Raw genomic sequence first — 25,181 nt, forward strand, 5'->3', positions numbered from 1 at the left:
TGCTGCTGGCGCAGAGTCAGAATGGCCGCTGCATTTCACCCCCGAGGCGGCTTCCTTCCAGCAGTGGGTGAGTGATCCCGGCGTCCGCACGCTCTAACCTTCCTTGGGGGCCTTCTGCAACAGAAGGTGCTCCCCAAACCAGAAGAGATGATCTGTGTGTCCATGGCCTCATCTCCACCCACCCCTCCTGTTCTCGCGCCCTAGTTCCATGGACAGTTAGCAGCATCCTTTTTTTGATGTTCCCTTTTTTTTTTACACTATAGTTTTTTGTTTTGTTTTTGTTTTTTCTTCCTGAGAAGCAAGAAGCCAAGGGCTCCAGAAGTGGCAGGGAGATGAGTCTGTTGTCCCAAAGGCAATGTTCAAATAATGTCTTTGGGTGCTGATCCTGCCACTCATTCCTGGGCCCCTAGCAGAAATGCCCACTACCTTTGAAGATGCTTTTAAATCCAACAGCAGCATCCTTAAGCTTAGCCCCCACCTTACCGCTCCCATTACTCTTCATCTGTGGCCCAGGGCCAAGTCCTGTAGGAAACGGGAAAATCTCACCTTTCTACCTGCTAGACCACCAGAGGAGAAGAGGGCTAAGGAACCGATTCATCACCTGTCCAGCATTGCAGGGACATGTGAAAGGGGTTCAGAGGGAAGTAAGAAGGTTCCCGGTGGCTAGGAATTCCATCAACCCAGAGATGTCTTGAAAAATGCTGCTTGACCTGTCCCCTGTTGTACTTTTTCAGATTAGGAATATCTGTCTGATAAATGCCCACCTAATTGCATTCCTGATAATAAGGAGGAGAGAGAAATGAGTCAGCCCTCTTTGCATATGCTTCTAAAAGAACCTGGACATCCCCAGAAAGATGATGCTTTGGGGCGGTGGGAGGCAGTCAGCATGTTGACCACCTCTGCCTTTGAAACCCTGCCTTGGCAGCTGGCTTAACCAAGGACCCCAACCCATGGATGTGTTCTGCGTGAATGTGTTCACAGGAGATGAGACGTGCCCTTAGGAGGGTGGGGTGCCCTTGATGTCCTCATGGGTCCTGAGAAGAATCAAACGCACTGCCCAGCCAGTGACCCCCCTGCTGTCTCATCCACTAAGCTTCAGCAGCGCTCTCCCCTGTGGCTGTAGTTGGGTCACTTGAACTTCCTAGTTGGGAAAAAAGTAGAGTCAAGTTGTTGCCAATTGCAACTGAGCCATGTCCCTGTTCCTTGAGTCTTTTGGCCCTTGCCTACCTTGGAGTGAACCAACGCAGAGATGCCAAAGTACATTTAAGGAGGAGGAGGAGAGGAAGAGGCAAGCCCAGAACCAGCTACAGGAAGGCATGCTATTGAGGGGCCTTGTGAACAGAATAGCCGCCTCTGCTCCACCCCTGCGTCCACCGAGAACTTGGGGCAGGCTGCTTATAGAAAGAGCACTGGGGTTATTCAGTCAGAGCCAGAGGAAGGAGATAAGAGATCCAGTACTGAGAGAGGGGATTTCTCCTGCCTACAGAGAAAAACGCAGCAGGGAAAGTGGAAATGCACAACTTGGACAGGAGGCTGGGGAGTCTGTGCCTGGGCATCGTGCCACCCATGTCGGGCACAGCTGCTGAGCCCCTGTCACTCTCGGCATCCCTCGTGCCTGTCCAGTGGCTGATTTGTCCCTGCACAGATGGGGACTGTGGAGGAAGTTCTCCCATCACCCACCAAAACTAACAGGTAGAGGTCGAACTTTGCAAAAGAGCCCCAGAGGCGATGAGCGTGATGAGGGGACAGGAGTCAGGAACGCCAGGAACAGCAGCTAGGAAGGGCTTCCCCCAGCCAGCCTGCTGCGGGGATTTGGTTCTAAATGGAGTGAAGCATCTGCCTGCCCTTCCTTAGGAAAGGTGAACATCACACCTGCCTTTCTCCTCCCACGACTGTTGCTATGGAGATCCCAGGGGCATCAGCACCTGTAACACAAGGTCACAAACAGAAGTGGCAGCCTCACTGGCCTGTCCAGCAGCCACCACTTTAAATCCATGAGCACCAAGCAGCAGTGAGCTGTGCCTCAGCTTAGTCCAGCAGCCAAAGTCAAAGGGAAGCCCGTCAGGCAGAGCAGAAATGTCCTGGATGCTCTCAAGTTTATTCCCAAGAGCTGAAGCTTCTTTCTCAGTGAGGCTGAGAAAATCACCTTGGCCTGCCCAGAGAGGTGGCCTGGTATGGGCGGGCCTGGAGGAGTCCCTAGTCCTGAGTATTCCCACCTGTCCCCTTCCTTGAGAGTGATGGTCATGTACCAAGGAGACGGTGGATGAGCCATCAAGGCCACTGACCAGCTGTATATGTTCAGGCTAGTAGCTCAACCTCATGTGTCCAGCAGGTGTTAAAGGGAGACCTAACTGGCAAGGATGCTGTGGACATGGGCGCAGGTGTCTGTCAAAGGCAGAGCGCACTTGACACACAACAGCTGCTCAATGTTTGATCAATGGATGGCCGTGGGTAACTGTCCTTGACAGCTAACCTGTGTCTCTTGTAAGGGGACCGTCCCCATGCTGCTACCATCAAGGTCTGGGCGAGTACAACAGGGGGGCACTTGAAAAAGGAGGGAGCAATGCCACCCCGTGCAAGAATAAAAAATTCAAACAGAAAGTCCCTGGGAGGTAGGACATAGAGGTTGGTCCTCTCACATTTAGTTCAGACAGGAGGGCTGGCAACTCATAGTTGCTAAATTTAAAAAAATAAGTTAAAAAATAAAGCACTGCTAGTTGCCAATACGGAGTAGAGTGAGGTGTCTTAACCTGGTAATTGTTCCAGGAACATTTTGTGGGAATTGCTTTCAGCATGCGTGAGTCCACAGACCCACCGTTGACATGAGAAAATGTGACTACTTATTTATATTACTGTACATAAGATGGTGGGCTGTTACAGAAGAATCCATTGTTTTTATTTTGACCATATTCCTTACTTTTTAAATAGGTTTAATGTGCGGTGCTAGTGGTAAAGAACTTGTCTGCCAAAGCAGGAGATATAAGAAATGAGGTTCGGTCCCTGAGTCAGGAAGATCCCCTGGAGGAGGACATGGTGACCCACTCCAGTATACCTGCTGGAGAATCCCATGGACAGAGGAGCCTGGTGGGCTATAGTCCATAGGGTCACAAAGAGTCGGACATGACTGAAGCGACTTAGCATGCATGCACATTGTGTATTAATTCTTTATCCAGTGAGTTTTTTTTTTTAATTAATTCAGTTTCAACCTATCTTTTGATTTGGGGACTTGTTGTTTTATATTTGTGGTATCTGATTTTTAAACAGCTGAATGAAGAAAATATCTTAAAACCAAATAAAATGCCCTTCAGCTCCTGAGAGAGATCAGAAAGCTTAGCAAGGACCCAGGAGTAACACAGACCCCAGGAGAGGATTTTGCCACAGGGGGCCTACCCCTCCCCCTCCCCAGCCCCACCCCACTCCCATCCCCTCAAAGAGTGAGAAAGCCAGAAGCAACCTCTCTTCCCCAGATGCTGCTCCAGCCTAGCTCTGCCATGGATCAGCTGTGGGTAACCATTGGCTAGTTCCCACTTCATCTGCCCATCTTGCTGATGATGGAAGAGGAGAGTCAAAGTGTTTTCAAAGGATTCTCTATCACATGTGGATTTTCCCACAATCCCCCGACAAAGCTTCTCAGCCCTAAACTATCCCGAGCAAATGGCACTCTCGCCCCAATTTTAACCATCATCGAGAAAGGAGATGCCGCAGAATTCCTTACATTTCCTTTTGAAATCATCCCTTTTGCCTTGCTCAATGGAGAAGGGGCACCAGGGTGACCAAGCTCCAGGGAAGTCACCTAGGAAGTCGGGCAGGTCCTTGGCCTCCACCTCCTGATAAACGCAAGCAGGACCTCTCCTTTCTACCCAGCTCTTAGTCAGGGGCTGACCGCTCTCCCCAGTGAGTCCCCTACAGACCTGTGACTCCACACACACTCCTCGTTTATGGACTTGAGCATCAACTACTCATAGGTAAACTTTCAGTCTCCTTGAAAGGACAGCTTATCTCTGGGGCCTCCTACGTCTTGCCTGCTGAGGTCACCTCATAAGCCCTATTCAGCAAAACACCATTTTTCATTAGCAGGGATGAAAAATGTCTGTGTGTCACCACAAGGTGATTGGCTAGGATCGATGGAGACTAGAAATCATGTTCCAAATTAGTTCTATTGCAAGTTCTAGTTCCTCAAGCAGAGGAATCTGGGTTTCCCCCATACCAGAGTGGGAAGCTTTGAATTCAGCCAAAAGGCAAGGTTGCTGGGACAGCAACTGAAAAAGAGTAAGGGGTGGAGAGTTTCAAAGCAGAGATGTGATAGATGGATTATTTTTAATCTTTTTTTTCTTTTGAGGCATAATTACACGTGGCAAAATCAATAGATCTGAAATGTATGGTTCAATGAATTTAACAAATGTATGTACCAGTGTAACCTACATCCCATCATCCTAGAAAGTTCCCTCATGCCCCTTTTCAGTCAATTACATCCCTCTGCCCTAGAGACGACCGTGGTTGATTTCCATCCCCCTTGTAGCCTGGGTTTGGACTTAGTGGACTTGCAGTCTGTAACTGTGGTCTTAGGTCATCTGGACAAATCAGCAAGAAAATCTCATCAGCAGCTCAGATGTCTCCACTTTCTTAGTGCTGCAAAAGGTCCTGCCCCTGAGCTGCCAGTGCTTGGCTCCTCTGTCCCCAGTGTGCCATCTGACCCCCCAGGGCTACCCTCTGAGCCACAGCCCTTCTCCCAGTCAAAGAGGTTAGCACCTGTCTCCCAGGTAAGTGAGTGGTGAAGCTCTTGGTAATGGTGACGATGCATGCTTTGTTGATTAATACAGGGACGTGCAATGCACAGAGCCACGGCATGTCAAGCAGCATGTTGATTTTTACTGAAGCACCATACAAAAGGGAGCTCTTCCTTTTGTGCATTTCCTTTTAGAAACAAAGGATTCCATGACCACCTTCTTCCAGGCTTCTAGCCATCAAGATGGCTGCAGAGCTGAAATGATTAGTAAGCGAGGAGGCTGGGAATTGAATGTGTGTGGGTGTTTGTGATCCCAGTCCTGAGCCCGTGGTCCATGAAATTGAAGGATCCCAAATTCTATTGGATTAAACTTAGCCAAATGTCTCGAAGGTGAAAAGCGCTTTGTCTGAATGCAAAGCTTTGGTGTCTCTGAAATGTACCTTCTGCAGCTCAGTTCTTAATCACCGTATATTTTTTCACTTGGACAAAGGCTGCCGGCTAATAGCATTTTCAACCACCTTCAGCTGCTTCACTCAACTACGCCAAGGCCTCAGGCTGAGCTGGTAGCAGTTTCCTGGCACCGTGATCCATTCCCAACTGACCAGCATTGAGGAACAGCACACATTCACACCCTGAAAAAAACGCCTTCCCCCTGTAACTATGCAAAATGCCAGGCAGAGGCAGAATGACTGCTCCCCTCCCTCAGTGTCTCCTGCAAACCCATCCAAACTGGAGGATGGGGGTGAATAGGAGGGAGGAAAGAGCCCTAGATGGTGCAGAGCGGGAACTCTTCTCTCTCTCTGGGCAGTGAAGGTAGCTGGGAGCTCCCAGCAAGCCCATAGCAGCACAGACCTTGAAGCAGCTCATCTCTGAACACCTCTGCTGTCAGATTTCACTTTGATCCCTGAAAATTATAAGAACCTCAGCTCTTCAGAAGAGAGGCAGCTGCTGAGCCAGGGTGATTGCAGGATTTCTTTCCCCCAAGCCGGAAGGCAGGCATGTAGCCTTGCCTGCGTCCTGCATGAGTAACCACCTTCCAGCCTCACCCGCGAGGTCACTGCCTAGTGAACAGATTGCAGTTGGGTTGGGCTGCCCCTGAGCCGCCCTGAACGCTCACAACCTCCTTTAGCAGCAGAACTGGCATTTGGTAAATGCACAGGTGCAAGAGCAGGCAAGGGAGGCAAAAAATGCCAAGGAGCACCACCTGAATGGCTAGAGGTTGGGAACATTCTCCAGGCTGGTCATCTGCACCCCACCCCTCACCCGTGAAGCCCCGAGCCCTGGAAGCAGCTGGGGGAGAGGAGGGGAAGGAGGGATGGGCTGGCCACAGGTCTTTGGAGTCAGAGCTGTGAGGCTGAGCTCCAGGACTTAGGCAGGAAGAGATTAATTAGCGCCTCCCAGCCCAGCCAGCTCTACAGAACAGGGAGGTGTGGAGGGTAGGGATCCTCAGGGCTAAATTCACCTCCAACAGACAGACACACAGTCATCCAGAAATAGAATCTCTAACCTCTCTCAGCCACAGCCCCCTTTCCAGCCAAAATGACCTCACTAATGAGAATGAAGCTGTAATGAGGGTTCGGATGCCTGGTAAACCTTACCTTCTTTGTCTCTGGGCTTTTACCGTACCCACTGGCAACAGACTGTTATAATTCAGAAGCTTTAGTGATTCCTTTTGTTCACAGCCACCAGGTAAATCAGAGCCATGAAGGCCATTGTATGGCAGACCTACAACATATATATTTGAGTACTCGATACGTAATGTGTGGCCCTGTTGGAGGAGGGATGGAAAGGGAAGGGAGGAGCTGGTATTTGGTGTGTGGATTCCACAGCAGTGAGCAGTACCCAAGAGGAAAGTGACCTTCCTTGGTGCATTTCCTGTAAGCAAGGATGGACAAGGGTGAAAGGGACTAGGGGAGGTTTGGTAGAGCCCCCCGGACTGGAGACCTCTGGACTCATCAGTCCCTATTGCCCTGTGCTTCCTGTCTTCAGGGGAGCTTCCCTGATGGCTCAGCAGTTAAGAATCCACCTGCAATGCAGGAGACACAGGAGACATGGTTTCAATCCCTGAGTCAGGAAGATCCCCTGGAGGAGAAAATAGCAACCTGCTCCAGTATTCTTGCCTGGAAAATCCCAAGAACATAGGAGCCTGGCGGGCTACAGTCCATGGGGTCGCACAGAGTCAGACATGACTGAGCGACTGAGCAGACACGCACGCACCTGCCTTCAGGCCTGCACGGAGAAGCCACAGTCCCAGGTGACCACCTGGGTGAGAAATGCCTCCAGCTCCGTGTAAGAAAGGGCAGTCAAAAAAGTCTCTGCTACATGTGTGCTTAGAACCAGGCTAGAGGGAGTCCTTGCAGATCAGCCTCTGCCACCTATAAGCTATTGTTGTCCCTAACCCACTGCACACAGAGGAGGAGCCATCCTTCTTTTAGTGATTTGCAAGAACTGGCACTTGAAACCCTCTAAGATTTTTTTTTTTAATCTGATTTTAAAAATCCTTTAGCCCAGTATAAATGTATCCGGCTGCAGGCTAAGTTTAGTGTATCTGAAGATTCAGATAAGGTTGCTGATGGGGAGATTGTGTGTGTGTGTGTGCGTGTGTGTTAAGACAGAGGAGGAAAAAAAATGAAAAGTGCTGTCCAACGAGCAAAAATGAGGAGTGAAAGGGGGGAAAACAGAGCAAAGGGGAGGTAGATGCAGACTGTCCAACTGTGCCTGAGGGTGTTTCCATTTCTGGACAAGCTCCCATCCATGCCATCGGAATTCTCAAAGTCAAGCTGGCACGTCCTTCTGTGGCGAGCTTAGCCAGATGACACATTGTCTTGTGTCCGGCAAACTCACAGCCCGTATTGTTCGTTTGTTGGAGATGCCCATTATCGGTCAATTCATCAATCAGCAGGTTTATTGAGTACCCTACCAGGCTTCACAAACCTGATCAATTTTTTCTAATTACATCCAGCGGACATGTAGCCAAGCCCAGTAAACAAGACGAGCCCTCACATCCCACTTGGAAATGAACATGAGGAATTGCCGGCCCTTGCAACCTCACGCTGCCAAACGCTGCAGCACATGCTGACGGGCGAGCGCGTGCTACCCTCGCAGATGGCGCTGGTGTCGCTGACCCACTGTCAATAATAAGATGAGTTCTGAGTGCTTTCTCAGACACAACAATCCATTTGCTTAGGTCCAGCCATACTCTCGTCTAGACCCCTCTCTAACGCTATGAATTTCAGTGGAGAGTGAGCAGGGGATGGGTTCAGACTATGGCCGGGAAACAAGCAGGGGACTGAGCCTTGCTCGTTGTCCTCCTGGTGTCCAGCCCCACATCAGAGGCTCCTCAGCTGCCTCCTTCTGGGCATGTGGACAACTGGCCTCTCACAGGAGGCCTCTATGCCCCATGTACAGTAAGTCTTTTTTTTTTTTTCCCAAAAGAACAAGAACGGCTATGTAGTTTGTAAGTGAAGGGCTGGTAAGACTTCCTGAAGTGGAGTCATCAAAGTCAGCCTCTGAGTAACATAGATGGAGACCAACATAGGAGCGCGTTGCCCTGTGTCCTGTAGCCCAGGCCCCAAACCTTGGCGGATACCCCCAGACCTTCCCAGTCCCAGAACTGGTCATCAAGAGGTCCCACGGAGAGGGAATTCCTTGGGGATCCAGGGATTAGGACTCCGTGGTTCCACTGAGGAAAGGTGGTGGGGGGGGCCTGGATTCAATCCCTGGTCAGGGAACTAAGATCCTACAAACGGCATAGTACAGCCAAAATAAGTAAAATAAAGTTTCGATTAAAAAAAAAAAAAAAAAAAGGATCAGGGGCTTTCCTAGGGTCTGGTAGCTAAGCGTCCATGCTCCCAATGCAGGAAGCCCAGGTTCAATCCCTGGTCAGGGAACTATTAATAGATTCCACATACTGCAACCAAGACCCAGCACAGCCAAATAAAAATAAATTTAAAAAAAAGTTTTAAAGAAGGGATCCAAGGAGAGCTCAATCCTGTGTTTCAAATAGAATTCCTTCTTTCTTCTTCAGACTAGTTAATTCTTTAGTTCCAAGTCACCCAGATCCTTAGCCATCGTCTGCTTGGGTCAATCTGACCCCTGGGTTTTACTAGTCCCCCGGCCAACCTTTCATTCCTCACTTGGATTAAATCAAGTTCAGAGGCAGCTCACAGGCATTAAGAGATACTCCAAGGGTCGAAATCCCTGGTTGGGGAAAGTAAAATCCCCACACACTCAAAAGAGGACCAACAGCACACCCTCACCCTCTAACCTGGCCCCCTGAGTGCTGGTTGTCCAACTGTCTGTGGTTAAGGCTCCCAAACCTGGAGATCAGAGGGGTTGGTGAGCTAAGTGGTTTAGCCTCCGTGGCTCATGCAACAATTAACCCACCTGTCTGGCTCTCTGTGTCTGTCCTGTGCGTGTGTGCGTGCGTGCGTGCGTGCGTGCCTGTGGTGCCCTCTGTCGCTGTCTCTGCAGGGAAAGTCACTGGCGGGCAAGCGCCTCACCGGCCTGATGCAGTCCTCCTGACGGTCCCCGCCGCAGGGCCCGGGCCCGAGGACCACGCGGGCAGCCGGCGGCGCTCCACGTCCGCGGACAGAGCATCCCTGCGGGGAGATTTGGTCACTGTGAAGGAGAAGGAGTGAGGGCCGGGCCACGGTGGGGAGACGCGGAGCGTGAACCAGAGGGAGGCCAGAGAGAGCCCTCGGAGGCTGGGGTCTGAGGGGCAGAGGCCCCTGTTTACAAACCCCTCTCCTTGTACAGTCGTGCGCCGACGCCTCGCTCTGTAGGAGGCCCCAGTCCCTCCCGTGTTCTGGGGAGAGCGCCCGGCGGGGCTCCTGCCGTGACTGTCCCCTGAGGTTCCATTCTATCATACTCCTCCCCGCTGTCTGGAGGATCACACCTTCCAGCAAACTCGAACTCGAGAGGACCCGCCGCCCCCAAGCACATTCAGTATTACAACCCACCGCCTGTGGTGCACCCGCGGCGCCCGCCCCAGTCACACCACTGTGTCCCAGCTGCCTCCCGCCTGCCCCATCGCTGCGGCCACCGCGTGTAAGGAGCCGAACCGGGCTGCCCTCACACCACGCCCCCGCCCCCCCAAATCACACCGTCAGCACTGAGCCACCTCGTGGATCGCAGCACTTCACGTTCTTCCAACCCCCTTTGAGGCCACCTTCAAAGGGGTCACCACAAGGCACTGGCGGCTGCTCCCTCTCCCGTCAACCGTCTTGAGGATCCAATACCGGAGGAGGCACTGATGTCGATGAAAGAGCTTGTGGTTTAACGGCCCTGAAGGTCCTGACCATCTTTTAAAATTTTTGATTATTTCGTAATTTATTCTGTTGCAGCCCCTCACTCCTTGGTGTGTCCCCGCGTGTCTTACTTAAAATAAATGTGGCGGTTAACTTGGGGGCCCTTGGGATCCTCCCCTCTGACAGCCCCACGTGGGAGCTGGGGGATTCAGGCTGGGAGTCCTGGGTGTGGCCGGGCCCCCGGGGCCAGGTCTCAGTTGTATCTGAAGCCGGGGCAGAATCTGTGCCCAGGGGGGAGGCCAGGACCCACTGGTCCTCTGATGGCCTAGCAAAAGCGCTGTCCTCCACAATGTCCGTGATCATGGAGAAATGCAAGCACAGAGCTCAGCCTGCAAACACCTACATAAGATCCACTTGTGTGTGTCAGAATGACCATCTGCCAACTTGGCGGCGGGGGAGTCATGCAGAGCACGGAGTCAGGTGCCTGGCGCACAGTAGGTGCTTGGCAAATGGTAGCTATTACTCTCATTGATGTCACTGTCATTATTGTGACTCCCATGAGCCCTCGGACAGAGCGGTATAAGCCACGTGCTCTTGAATTCAGACACTCACCCACCCCACCCCCATACCCTCTCCCCCCCACTACTATGACCATCTTCCTTTGATGTATCTTGGCCAGAGGTAGAAAATATCCTTCGGGATTGTATAAACAGCAAACACAGAAGCAAAACAGCGATCACTGGTATTTCTTTACTTACGTGGGCAGATTCACCAGCTGGTGAGTCTCATAAGCTTGTTTGCAGGCACTGCCTCCTGGGTGCTCCTCTAGGACCACCTTTCCAAGCCCACCTTTGTGCTGTGTCCCCAGGGCACCAGCTTCCATCCCTCACAGCAGGGCCACAGAGGGCATGAGGGGTCGTGATCATGGTGGCACCCCAGCGGATTCTTGAGCCCTGCACCTCAGTTTCCCCCATGGCAGTAGTTGGTCTCTTTTAGAAGTACAGTGGAAATTAGAGACATTCTGTTTCATCCTCAGAGTGTCTCCAAGGGGGTGCTATATACCCAGGTTCCTGGCAGACAGTCCCTGCAACCCTTGCTTGTTCCAGGAGACCTGGACACAAAACCAGGCACCTGGCAGACATCGAGCAACTGCTTGATGAGGAAATGAGTTCCCTGAAGCCTTTTCCCATGTTGTGGGATCTGTTGACCCCCCTTCTCTCTTCATCACATGCTTTTGAATCCCCTTGCTTTTCATACCGATCTCCTGTTGCTCAGGCTCCCCTGCACCCAACATTGCCCCAAGGAAGCAGCTCCTGCCAAGGTGCCCCGTCCATGCTGACACTGATGCACAGGGTCTGTGGATACTGGCAGTTCTAGAACAGCAGGTCCCTCTGTGCCCTTAGTTATCCTGGGCAAGATCCTGGCTGCCTCCTGTCCTTCCTCCTGGCTGCAGTCAGGGCCCGGGTGGTCTCCCTGGCCAGGATGTTGGTGCCACCCAGCTGAGGTTCCTGAGGCTTCGCCTACCCTGGAGCTCCCCAGAAGGGTCAGAGACAGGTGGACTGCAGCCCTGAGAAGGAGCGGGCTGAGGGCATCCTGACACCTCTGGGGACATCCCGCAGGCTCGATAGACGTGAAGGCAATTTCGGATGGATTCAAACCCAGAGCAATAACCCCCTCATCCTGCCTCCCAACCAAGGCACACTCTGTCTTGTGACCACCATCACGTGCCACCCCCGCCAGCAGGTCACACCCAGAAATGGGGGAGAGAACAGGATTGTGCCACCCAAGTTGGCTAATCCAAGGGCAGCCTACTCGACCTAGTTCACATAGGCTGGGCACTTAGTCCAAGGGCAGTTTACCATGCAGACCTTAGAATGCAACTACATTTAGAGAAAGTTTCCCAGGTGGCGCTAGGTAAAGAACCCAGGCAGTTAAAGAAACTGCCTGCCAGTGCAGGAGACAGAGACACGAGTTCAATCCCTGGGTTGGGAAGATCCCCTGGAGGAGGGCCTGGCAACCCGCTCCAGTATTCTTGCCTGAAAATTCCCATGGACAGAGAAGCCTGGAAGGCCATAGTCCATAGGGTCGCACAGAGTTGGACACAACTGAAGCAACTTAGCACACACACTTGGAAAATCTGGTCTTGGCCAGTTCCCCACTGGCTTGGTTGACACAACCAAAAATTCAGACCTAGATTAAACTTTTGAAGGAGTTCAGTTCAATCACTCAGTCATGTCCGACTCTGTGACGCCATGGACTGCAGCATGCCAGGCTTCCCTGTCCATCACCAACTCCTGGAGGTTCTGTAGCAAAACAAACTTCGCTTTTTTTTGCCCTGTCTTGCCTTAGGTGCCCTGACTGGGCATGGTCTCTGGGTCTGGAACTCTTCCTGATTTGGGCTCACAGAGCAGAATACCATGTCAGCAGCCCCACAGCCAAAGCATCAGGGCCGTCTTAGAAGTGACCACCCACCCGTTGGGGCAGACACATAGGCGCCAGACACTGGGCATCTGACTAGCATAGACTTTGCCTGTATGGGAAGAGTCAAGCTTGTAGATTGGCATGGGTAAATGCCCAGCAGCAGCCACAGGGCCTGTGCAGAGCAGCAGGAGCTGTCTGGTCAGAGGAGAGAGCTTCTGCTTTTCCAGGAAGGGATGCTCTGTCCTGCTGGGAAGGGGTTGCTATGCCCCAGGAATTTAGCAAAGCTGAGCCCACCAGGGCCATCAGAGGCACTGTGCTCCAGGGCCACCCCTTCCAAGGGTACAGGCCAGCACCTGGGAGGGACCTCTTAGCACTCCAAGTTGCTTCTCTGAGCAGTGAATCACATGGGGATGTGCTCTGGGGGCCTTCCCTGTAGCGAGGTTCCTGGTGTGTTCAAACTACCTCACCAATAGGGCATGACCCAGGAGCCTACCACCCATCTGGCTCCTCGGTTGGTTGTAGAGGTTGATGCTTTTCCTAAAACGCACCCCTCTCATGATGCTTCAAGTGCATGGGCTTCAAAAGCCGCCACTAGGAAGTTGTTCCAAAAGCCCAGAAAAGACTGAGCACTGCTGGTCTTTGAGTCTGCAAGGGAGATCTTCCAGCAAAGTCCAGGAGCTGAAAAGTCCCAGGGGGGAAGTAACATGTCACCACCCCCCAAAAGGGCTGGCTGAGCTGAGTATATAGCAAGGACCGTGTGTGGCACAGTCCAATTGTGGCCAAATGAATCCCTGAGAACTCACCACAGGGCCCTCTGAAGAGAGGGCTGTGCTCATGTAACCATGGCAACAGCAGATGCCAGCAGTCTACTCCTTAGCACCACCCACTGATAAGGCAGCCCCCCTGGGCACAGCCCAGGGGCCATAACGTAGCAAAGTAGCAAATGTAGCAATAAGGGGCCCAGGCCGTAAAGGGACAGGGTCCACACGACCCGGCCTTGGCCCTCCCCTAAGTCCCTCGTGAGGGCTCAGAGCCAGCTGCTGTCAGCTGTCTGAGGAGGGAGGCCCTGTGCCCCGCCGAGCGTGCCCGGTCTATATTCTCTGCCCACTCACCGCATGATCACGGACACGTCGGCATGGCCTTCTCATAGTGCATGTGGTTCTCATTAGTTTATTTTTCTGGAATTTGGGGATTGGACCCCAGAACCAAACATGCTGGTACCGTCTACAAATAAATGACTTGAACCCACTATAACCAGTTAACTCTGTGTGGCTCCTTGGTTTGGGGGTTTGTCGGGCAGGATTTACCGCTAGAAAAAAATATCTACCACCCCTCCCCGCTCCTCCCCGCCCCCTCCAACACACACACAGCCTGTTTCCCCCTCACTCCCAAGCAGGATGCTGAGAAGCTCTACGGTGGGGAATACCTCCTAGTAGGTTAGGACAACTGTTTCACGGGAAGGCTAAAATGCCCCTGACTCTGCCGGGATGTCCTTGGCTGCGTGGTCTCTATGCCCCATTGTCTGGGCCCGACCATAAATCCCAGGGGCCTGGTGAGCATCAGCAGTGGCCATTGCTGACTTTCAGTGGCCAATCTGACTTTCTTAACTGAAGTCCCAAGATGGAAGTCTGTTGCACACAGATGGGGATCTTTACAGGGAGTCTTGGTTTCCTGAGCGACCAACAATCTCATCTTCCACTCACACCAAAGCAGCAGGGCTCTGAGAACCTGAAGTCAGGCTGACAAGGGGAGGAAGAGAAGGAGGTATAAAAAGGAACCACGGTACTGCAATTCTTTAATGATGAGGCTGGCACCTGCCAGTTTGCTTCATGGCAGAAACTCTGCTCCTGAAAGTAGAAATGATCTCGCAAGTGTGGGAATGGGTCTCCCGTGCCATTGGCGTGGGAAATGAACTTGTCTCCCAACCCCTGAGTCATCTCCCAGAGCAAGACTTCCTGCCCCACAAGGTCAAGACCAAGGTCACACCTGCAACAGCCCCTACAGTGTCGGGTGTGTAGCAGACCCCACTACAGGTCCTGGCCCCACCACAAAACAGCCATACTTTCCTGTCCTCCCTGATCATGTCCATCTCGTCCAGAAAACTAGAACTCCTCCTTCCCAGCCCAGCCCTCTGGCTTATTTCCAGATCTTTGTTCAGCAACCTGTCACTGCACACAATCCCACTGACCACCAAGGACAGAGGTCTGCTTGAGGTCCAAGGTGGAGGTGGGCATTTGGGGCTGCCCATTACAGCACTAAGCTGTGCCCACCCACGATTTTCTGGCTTTCCCCCTGAGTGCCTCCTCTCTCCCCACATCCTCTGGGGGACTTCTGGCTGAACGGGCATGACGCTGTCCCTTGCCTTGGTTGTTGCTCAGTCACTAAGGCGTGTCCGACTGTGAACCCATGGACTGCAGCACGCCAGGCTTCCCCGTCCTTCATTATTACCCTGAGTTTACTCAGACTCATGTCTGCACTCCTGGTCCCCTTCCCCGGGCTTCCTTTCAGCATTCACAGTGAGGGGTTATAGGACATTTCCCCAACCTGCACAGCGCAGAGCAGGCCAACGAGAGGCTGCTGGCTCTGGCTTGCTTTCAAGAGGCTTCGAGTGGGGTGTGTTCCCCGGTGAGAGTGCCCTCTGGCCTGGAGCTCTCTGTGAGGCTTCTAGCCCTTAAGGCAGGTCTCTATGCCCTCAGAGGCTTGGGCTGGCCCAGCCCCATCTGGCTTATTTCAGCAAAGCGAGTGCCATCTCCTGATGGCAGCTGCTGGGACACACACCTCAGTCTGAACACTGGTTTCCTTCACTGTAAACCAGGGAGAAGCATTTCAGAATCCTGTGGTAGTCATGAATTAATGTAGAGAACTTCGCCTATGCCTGGTACATAGTAAGTACTCACGAAATGAGTGCTGGTATGAACTGTTGCTGCATCTGAGAGATGCTCTGGGAGGCAGAGGCGGTGAAGGTGGAGGGCCTTTGCAACCCCCTGCTAGGCAGCTTCCCAGCCCTTCTTGCCAGAGAGGGGTGTGGGTTTTGTTTGCCTGTGCAGGAGTGGTCTCTCTCTGCCTGTGACAGGCCCCTCGCTCTCTTCTTCCCGGAGAGGGCCTTGTTCCCTCCCTGTGTGTAACCTGAAGGGCCTCAATCAGTAATCCCACATTAGGCCTCAGTAAGTAGCAGGGCAGAGACGTGGGGGTGAAGGGGAGAGGGTTTGGGGAGCATTGGGCTGGGGAGGCTTCCTTCTGCAGGCGCTGGAGGAAAACGGAAGCGGAAGTGTGAGTTCACCATCTGCACTCCTGCTTGTCTGACAAGCCTCCGTGGCTGCTTCACTGGGATTTGGATTCTGAGCTCTTGTTCAGAAATATTGCATTTTGTGGTGCTCACTCAGACTTCAGGGGCTTCCCAGCTGGCTCAGTGGTAAAGAGTCCTCCCGCCAATGCAGGAGATGCAGGTTCGATCCCTGGTTGGGAAGATCCCCTGGAGAAGGAAATGGCAACCCACTCCAATATCCTTGTCTGGGAAATCCCATGATTAGAGGAGCCTGGCATGCTACAGTCTACGGGGTCGCAAAGAGTAGGACATGATTTAGTGACTAAACGGCAATAACAACAACTCAGACCTCAGACCCAGGATGAGTGACTGGCCAATGCCTTCATCCTCAGAGAACATCCATCAGCCGCATGGACACACCCACCTCCCACAGGAAGGGCCTTATTCCTAAAATGGCCCAGCACACCAACACAGCCTGTTTTCCCTCTTTCTCCCATTAAGGCAATGAAGACTCTTGAGTTGGAGAGGAGGAGGTGGGATCAGGGAAAAGTTTAAAAACTAGAGAAGGCCCTGGGTATCTCTTGCTGCCACCGTTCCCATGACCACACCCATAGTACAGAATCAGTGAGTATCAGCACTGAGAGTTCCTTGGAGATTTTCTTGTCCAATTGTGAGTGTGTGTATGTGCGTATGAGTGTATGCATGTGTGTTTTACATTTTGATTGTTTATTGAAGTATAATTACACACCCGTTTTTAGATATAGTTACAAGTTTTGACCAATTTATACAATGATGTAACTAACCACCAGCCCCAAATCCAGAGAGTAATTCTATCATCCCCACAATTCCTTCATGGTTAATCCCCTCTCCCCTACCCCATTCCTGGCAGCTATTGATCTATTTTCTGATCCTGTAGTTCACCTCTTTCAGAAAGACCCATGAAGAGGATCAAACAGTATTGGCCTCTTGTGTCTGGCTTGTGTCACTTTGTACAATTCATGTTATTGCTTAGATCAGTAGTACATTCCTCAATGTTGTTTTTATCCATGAAGAAACTGAGGCCCAGGGAACTTCCCTGGTGATCCAGTGGCTCGGACTCTGCTCTCCCAATGCAGGGGGCCCAGATTCGCTCCCTGATCAGGGAACGAGATCCCACAAGTTGCTGCTAAGAGCGCGAATGCCACAACTAAAGATTGCACGAAGATGGGAGACCCCATGTGCCACAGCTAAGACCTGGTGTGGCCAAATAAATAAATATTGAAAATAAAAAAGAAAGAAACGGAGGCCCAGAGAGGCAAGACCAAGAGAAGGTGGAAGATCCAGGCCTGCTGTCCAGGCCCTCACTGCCATCCACCCCTCAGGCCCCTTGGCCACGATTTCTTCAGTAAAAAGTTATCTCTTTAATCCCTCAAAGTCCATGAGCCCCTATATGAGGAAGCACATGATCCCAGAACCTGCACCATGAGGACAATGCATGATTCCTCACCTAACAGAAGCAACTTAGTGCTAAATCACTTTAATCGTGTCTCTTTGCGACCCCATGGACTATAGCCTGCTAGGCTCCTCTGTCCATTGAATTCTCCAGGCAAGAATACTGGAATGGGTTGCCATTTCCTCCTTCAAAAAAAGCAGCTTCAGTTCAATTCAGTTCAGTCACTCAGTCATGTCCGACTCTTTGTGACCCCATGGAACGCAGCATGCCGGGCCTCCCTGTCCATCACCAACTTGAAACAAAGGGGAGCAATAGTGCATATTGGAGCCAGGCATCATTGATTCACTGAGCAAGAAGTGCTTCATGGCCCTTCTGCCTGCATGCATGCTTAGTCACTCAGCTCAGTTGTCCAGCTCTTTGCAATCCTTGGGACTGTAGCCTGCCAGTATTCTCTGTCCATGGGATTCTCTAGGCAAGAATGCTGGAGTGAGTTGCCATACCCTCCTCCAAAAATCTTCCTGACCCAGGGATCGAACCTGAATCTCCTGTGTCTGCTGCATTGCAGGAGAATTCTTTGCCTGCTGAGCCATCAGGGAAGACCCTCATAGATCCCCTACCAACAGGCAAAAGATCTCTATAGACATTCCTCTGTAGAAGATATACAAATGGTCAACCAGGATCATGAAAAGAAAAACTCAGCCTCATTAGCCATCAGAGAAATGGAAATCAAAAACACAATGAGATGCCACTTGGCACCCACTAAGATGGCTATAACTAAAGAGACAGATGATAACAAATGTTGGTGAGGGTGTGGAGAAATTGGAGTTCTCATAGACTGCTGGTGGGACTGTAAAATGCTTCAGCCACTTTAGAAAAGTCTGGCAACTCCTCAAAAAGATAAACATGGAGTTGCATGTGACCCAGCAGTTCCACTCCTAGGTATGTACCTAGGAGAAAAAACTATAGCTATACAAAAATTTGAAGACTAATGTTCATAGCAGCATTATTTACAATGACCAAAAAAGTAGAAATAATATAAATTGATAAATGTCAATTGATAAATGCATAAACAAAATGTGACACATCCATACAAGGGAGTATTATTTGGCTATAAAAAGGAACGCAGTACCGATACATAATACAGTGTGAATGAGCCTTGAAAAACATGCTAAGAAAAAGCCAGTCACCAAAGACAATTTCATTTAGATGGAATGTGCGGAATAGACCAATCTATAGATACAGGAAGTAGATTTGTGATTGCCTAGGTTTGGGGGGCGGGTGGTGGTCACTGCTAATGGGTATGGGGTTTCTATTAGGGGTAATGAAATGTTCTAGAATTGATTGTGGTGAGGTTTGCACAACTCCAACTCTGTGAGTATACTAAAGACGATTGACTTACACACTTAATTGAGTGAATTGTATGGTATGTGAATCATATTCCAGTAAAGCTACTGGGGGAGGAGGGGAGGGGAGAAGAGGAAGGGAAGGAGGAATGAAGGGAGGTGAAATAGCTGTAGACCAGGAAGAGATCCAAGCCTGTTTTTCTAAGTCAGCAAGAGAACAGGGCTGCTCCCTAGAGAGAGCAGGGGAAGGTAGCCACAGACAAATCTGAAGTCCTGCCTAGCGTCAAAGGCAAGGTGAGCAGGTGCCGGGTCGTCCCAGAGAAAGTGGTTCATTTCAGCCATCTCTGCCTGTGCTCAGAATTCAAGCCCCCATGTAGGGAAATAATTAAATTAGGTGGATTAGCAGTCTGCAAGATAAGCCATCCACTCAACACTCTCCTGCATCCAATATGAGCCTTGTTTCCAAAGCTTTAAGCCCCAGGGACATTCAGGCACATTCCGGCAATGTCCTGGATGGAGTCAGAAGACTCCTGTGCTAGCCTTGCATTTGCTACCATTTGCTGTGTGGCCTTAGGCAGCTCATGGCAGCCCAGCCCCACCCCACCTGGGGAAAAGTTAAAGACAGTCAGGCCCCACCTCTGGAGGTTCCAAATGAGAAGTTCTGAGAAGAACCCCAGGAATGTCTGTTTTTCATAAATAATCCTATCTGCACAGCAAAGGAAGCTATGAACAAAATGAAAGGCAACCTATGAAACGAGAGGCCACATTTGCACAGCATATATATAGGGAGTTCATAGCCAAAATACATAAAGAACTCATGCAACTCAATAACAAAAAGACAAACGGCCCAATTTAAAAATGGGCAGAGGAGCTGAACAGACATTCCTCCAAAGAAGAAACACAATTGGCCAAAGGGTGCTTGAAAAGACGCTCAACATCACTAGTCATCAGGGAAACTCAAATGAAAACAGCTGTTCTAACAGTGAGATACCTTCTTATACCTGTTAGAGTGGCTATTGTCAAAAAGATAAGAGATAACAAGTGCTACCGAGGATGTGGAGAAAAGGGAACCCTTGTGCACTGTTGGTAGGAAGATAAATTAGTGCAGCCACTATACAAAACAGTATGGAATTGCTCAAAAACTTAACAGAACTACCACAAGATCCAGCAGTTCCACTACAGGGTATATATCCAGAGGATATGAAATCACTGTGTTGAAGAGGTACTTGGACTCCCGTGGTTGTTGCTGTTTACAACAAGCCCAAATCTCTTGACCCAATGGACTGGAGCCCACCAGGCGCCTCAGTCCATGGGTTTTTTCCCAGGCGAGAATACTGGAGTGGGTTGCCATTTCCTACTCCCGGGGATCTGCTCAACCCAGGGATCAAAACCCTGTCTCCTGCATTGACAGGTGGGTTCTGTACCACTGAACCATCACAGAAGCCCACTCCCATGTTCACTGCAGATTTATTTACAATAGTAAAGATATAGAAACAGCCTAAGCTCCCGTCAATGAATGAATGGATGAAGAAAACATGGTGTATATACACAATGGAATATTATTCAGCCATAGAAGAAAATCCTACCATTTTAGACAACATGGGTGGAATGAAATGTTAGGCAAAAATACCGCATAATCTCACTTACATGTAGAATCTGAAAAAAAAAAAAAAACCAAACTTGTAGAAACAGAGAACAGATTGGTGGTTGCCAGATGCAGGGGTAAGGAGTGGGGGACTTGGGTGAAGGTGGCCAAAAGGTATGAACCCCGCATTATAAGATAAGTTCTGAGGATCTATCTACAGCATGCAAACTATGGTTAACAATAAATGTGTTATATACTGGAAAGTTCTAAGAGAGTAAATCTCACAAGCTCTCATCATAAGAAAAAACTTGTAAGTATTTGAGGTGATGGATGTTAACTAAACTTATTGTGGTGACCTTTTCACAATATATACATGAATAAAACCATTCTGCTATATACCTTAAACTAACATAATGTTATGTGTCAATTAAATCTCAATAAAACTGGAAAAAATCCCAGGTGATTCTGATACACAGGCAGATAAGAACCACTGGACTAAATGATTTCTATGTTTTCTTCCAGCCTGAGAGCTGTACAGGAAGAGGGTTTGATTGAAGTCCAGAAAAGACATATAACTCCTCTCTACTTCTTCTCCAACCAAAGACACCTCCCTCCATCTTCCCCAGGATGAAGGTCTTTGCACTGCTGTTTGGCTGCACCCAGAATTTTCCTAAACCAACTCCAACACCTTCTGCTGGCTCTCTGCTTGCCTCCCTCATAAACCCATCCTGGATTCCCCTCCTGGAAAGCAAGTCCATCATTTGGGGGTTAAGGATGCTCCATGTATACACAAAAAGAGAGAGAGACAGGTACACGCACACGCACTCATATATATGCCAGTGACTATGAGCTAATGTATTGAGTAAATGCTTCTATTCATGCAACGCTTTGCCAAAGTGAACTCACTGAGCCTGCAGATGAATGCATCACATCAGAAACAAAGGGGGAAACGCTGGGATCAAACCAAAAGATAAATTACAAATTGGATCAGAGGCTCTTCCTCTCGCTGTGCTGTGGAGGCACGTTATTAGCTGCCTGGACATGCCAAGTGACTGGCAACACCCACACACACTGACACACACAGCATCCACAAGTCCCCTCCCCAGGTCCGGCACGAAAGCAGAGGTGACCTTGACACTTTTCACTCCTAAGCCTTGAGCACTGAGACTCGTGACTGCACTCAGGACTCCGAGCTTTGGGCAGGAAAAAAATGAACTTTCCTTTTGGCTCTCTCCCACATGGTACCAGCTGGTGAGCCCACAGAACTTCTGCCAGTTCACTCACACAGCGTTCTGTGCAATCCCCGGTCCCTCCTGCCCCCTCCCGCCCCCTCCACAGCCCAGCCTCAGGCTTGGCAGAAGAGGAATGGCCAGCCAGTTGTCCCCACAGAGGAAGGAGTAACTGGCAGAAGGCAGGCATGCATCTGCCCCCAAAGAATGTAGGTGGGAATGAGGCAGGATTTGGTGGCTGACCTGATAAACGACCCAGGGAGCCAGTTCTGATGGAAGGCACGTCCTGGGAAATTTGCGTCTATAAATATTTATTGTGATTGGCCGTGTGGCAGGTGTGGGGCTGGCTGCCAGCCTTACAGAGTTGAGGAGAAGTGGTTCTGTCCTCGAAGACCACACCTTCTGGTGGGAGGTACAGACATGGAACTAACCAAGTGGCACACAAAGCCAAGGGCACAAGTACAAAAAGCACACACATTGCAAGAAGCAACTGATTCTGTCTGAGAAGAGATGAAGAAGAGGGTGGCTGACCTGTTCAGGGAGCAGTGAGTGGACCCCCATGACTTGGGCGTGCAGAGTATGGAGGACTAGAGCCGGTGTGAAGGAAAAAGAGAGGTCAGAGCTAGACACCAAAGAAAGATGTCGTGATGCCTCAAACCAGGGTAGGGCCTGGCAGTGAGGAGGGAGGGAGCGGACAGACTCACAGGATGCTGTGGTAGACTACAAAGCCCTTGGTGACTCAGTGAATATGGGGGTTGGAAATCAAGAAATGAGTATTAAATATTTCAGAGGATTTAAATCAGAACAGAAGAACAGTGTGGGGTCAGTAGACCTACTGCTGCTGCTGCTGAGTCACTTCAGTCGTGTCCGACTCTGTGCGACCCCATAGATGGCAGCCCACCAGGCTCTCCGGTCCCTGGGATTCTCCAGGCAAGAACACTGGAGTGGGTTGCCATTTCCTTCTTCAATGCATGAAAGTGGAAAGTGAAAGTGAAGTCACTCAGTCGTGTCCGACTCTAGCGACTCCATGGGCTGCAGCCTATCAGGCTTCTCTGTCCATGGGATTTTCCAGGCAAAAGTACTGGAGTGGGGTGCCATTGCCTTCTCCACAGTAGACCTAAGGCTGATCCAAAAAGGGACTTCCCTGGTGGCCCAGTGGTTGGATCCCACGCTTCTACTGCAGGGGGTGAGAGTTTGATCTCTAGGCAGGGAACTAAGATACCACATGCCTCACGGCCAAAAAAAAATTTTTTTTAATTTTTTTTTTTTTTTAGAGACTGATTCTAAAGGGGGAAGCTAGGAGCAGGTTTCCTGGGCATAAAAGCCATGAAGGGAGTGAAATGATAAGAGGTAGTGTTTAGAAATTCTGGAGTCTATTGTATCAGAGCAGGGAGCAATTTTGAGGCAGCCAGGGTATGGCTGTAGCTGAAGTGGAGAAGGGCAGGAAGGACATGTGCAGGAGGTAGGGGTCATGCCAGGGATGCTGAGGTCACTTGGAAGGACAGCAGAGATGCAGTGGAGGACAAGCCTAGGAGTTGGGGAGTCCTTGTCCCAGGGGAATACAGAGATGTGACCTGGAGGCCCATGGATGCTGTTCCTTCTGCAGGAGAAGGCTCTGGGACAAAGATCACAGGGGGGTAGCCGGATGGCAGCTGTGAGGAGGGTGGGCATGCCTGCCTCCAGGTTCATCCAGTTGCCCACAGAAGTGCACCCAGGGTGAGCCCTTCTCCACACCTCTGTCACTTCCGGCAGTAAGCCAGTCTCCTTGGGAAGCCCTGTGGCATGCGGGGCTCGGCCTAGGGCAATCCTCAGGTGGGGTGACTTCTGCTCGGGACCTCGTTCCCATCTGCCCGGCTTCTCTCTGGGAAGTCGCCCTGTTGCCGCCCAGGCTCCCCGTCCAGGTCTTCAAGGGCCATCTCTGGGCTTGCCTCTCAGGAAAGCAGTCTGATGACGATATCCCTTTGACTTCTCAGTCATTAGACCCCTCGATAGGGTTCAAGGGGACCTGCCTCATATCCAATTTCAGTCTCGTGAACACAGCTGAGGGAAGAGTCTCAGCTCTTTCCTCAGGGTTGAGGTTCTCCTGTCACCTTTTGCTTTCTCTTCCACACAAGCAGCACATGTTTTTTTCTCCCAGTTTTTCTCTGTAAGGCATTTCCTCCAGTCTCTGGCCATGTAAAGGCGGGCATCTATGCACATAGCCCATCACATGTGGGGCTCCCGGCAACCAAACAAGATGGCGGTGTTCTCCTGCCCAGAGACTGCACACAGAGTCTTCATGGGAAAACATCATCCTGAAATCTGCAACAGAAAGGAAAGAATGATGATAGTTCATAGCAAATGGACCCTGATCTCCAACACAACAATGCCATTCCTTGCAGGAAGCAGCTGCCAGATCAGGTCACACTGGTAATCTCACACAATGCTTACTGCACCTTGAAGCATAAACCCTTTTGCCTGTTTGTTTCAACCATTTGCACCAGAAATGTCACTTCATTTGCAGACACGTCATCAGAGTGAGTATCTGGAACCACATAGGTGGGTGCTACAGGGCTGTCCTTAGACCGTGGTATGGTCTCAACCATGCAAGCAGGCTGGGAGAGGGGGAACCTACCTCCCCTCTTTCTCACTATCAATCGGGGCTTCTCAACGGCCCTGTTCTTGGCCCTCAGTGCCCCCTCAACCTGCTGTCCACTCTGCCTTGGAAAGAATGAGAGATTTTCAGAGGAGATCTGAAATCAAGCAAGTATCATTCATGATAGTAATTTCCACTGAATTCTAAACCAGGGCCCTGGTTTGAGAGCCTAAGGCTCTGACATGCCTTATGTCCTTCGGGTGAAATAAACACATGGGCTTTGCGACAGCACTGAACTTGGTTTAAAGACCACCTCGCTTCTGGAGCCACTGGCATGATCTTAAGAGTGAGGCTGCTGGTGGGCCCCCAGCGTCATGAGGCTGCCCGCCTTTTGTCTATTAAGGTCACCTTCCTGCATATCTGTACTGAACTTCCCAACACGGGGCTGTAACAGGCAGAGATATTATTGACACTAACAACAGAACCCTAAACTACCCCTGACTCAAGAGCAATTTCTCTTGCCCAGAATTCTATATTCATATGCATATGAAATTCATATCGCTATGAAAATTTTCTGAGCAAATTCATTGAATGTTTGAAAGAGTGGTCTACTGTGACTAAGTCCCAGATATTTGAACAAAACCTCCTAAAGAAGAAACCTAATTCTCTACATTTAAATACAGCCAGGAGACTTCCCCAGTGGTCCAGTGGTTAGGAATTTGCCTTCCGATGCAGAGGATACAGGTTCAATCCCCAGTCTAGGAGCTCGGATCCCACATGCCCCATGACCAAAAATAAACAACAACCAAAAGAACAAAAACATAAAACAGAAACAATATTGTAACAAGTTCAGTAAAGAGTTTTAAAATGGTCCACATCAAAAACAGAGAGAAAAATACAGCCAGAGTTCTACATCCTTGCAGCGTTGCCAGCTCTTAGAACCTACCTCTTATCTATGTCTCCCCCAGCCTCCCTCCCTCCACAAGTGGCCCGTTTGGGCCCCACCTCTGAAAAACACATGCATTTAGTGCAGCTTCATTTTCCATGACAGGGCAATAGCTGAAATGTCACCAGGAAACATCTAGATGAGCACCATTTGAAGAAAGCTGCGTTAGGTTGCCCGTGTCTGTAATAAAATCTCGCCCAGGGAGAAGTGTTTTCACACCATGCACCCCTCTAAATCATAACCCTGGAGCTCCAGGCACACGTGACATCCGAAGCCCCACCTACCACCCAAGGTTGAAAGATGACTTATGTGTCCCCATGTCCTTGAAAGAAGCCCAGTGCAGCCCCTACAGGAGAAAGCATTTCCTCATGTCGCTGAGCTGTTCCTGCTAGGTCTGAAGGACACAAGAA

At 50.4% G+C, this 25,181-nt stretch overlaps 1 protein-coding gene across 16 annotated transcripts in view; it reads left to right on the plus strand.

Annotated features, from left to right (window-relative positions):
• Positions 1-20,115, plus strand: part of RGS6 (regulator of G protein signaling 6) — a 625,171-nt gene extending 605,056 nt beyond the window's left edge. For 10 of the 16 annotated variants that reach the window (XM_061429323.1, XM_061429321.1, XM_061429324.1 and 7 more), the window contains 2 exons: positions 1-67; positions 9,200-20,115. In XM_061429323.1, coding sequence (XP_061285307.1) covers positions 1-67; positions 9,200-9,366 — 234 coding nt within the window. In that variant the 3' untranslated portion in view covers positions 9,367-20,115. Of the gene's footprint in view, positions 68-7,688; positions 8,501-9,199 lie in introns of those variants that run through there. The other 6 variants (XM_061429332.1, XM_061429337.1, XM_061429334.1 and 3 more) reach the window with 5 other exon arrangements.
• Positions 20,116-25,181: the final 5,066 nt, after the last annotated feature.

Source organism: Bos javanicus, chromosome 10, assembly GCF_032452875.1.
Source record: "Bos javanicus breed banteng chromosome 10, ARS-OSU_banteng_1.0, whole genome shotgun sequence".
NCBI classification, from domain to species: Eukaryota; Metazoa; Chordata; class Mammalia; order Artiodactyla; family Bovidae; genus Bos; species Bos javanicus.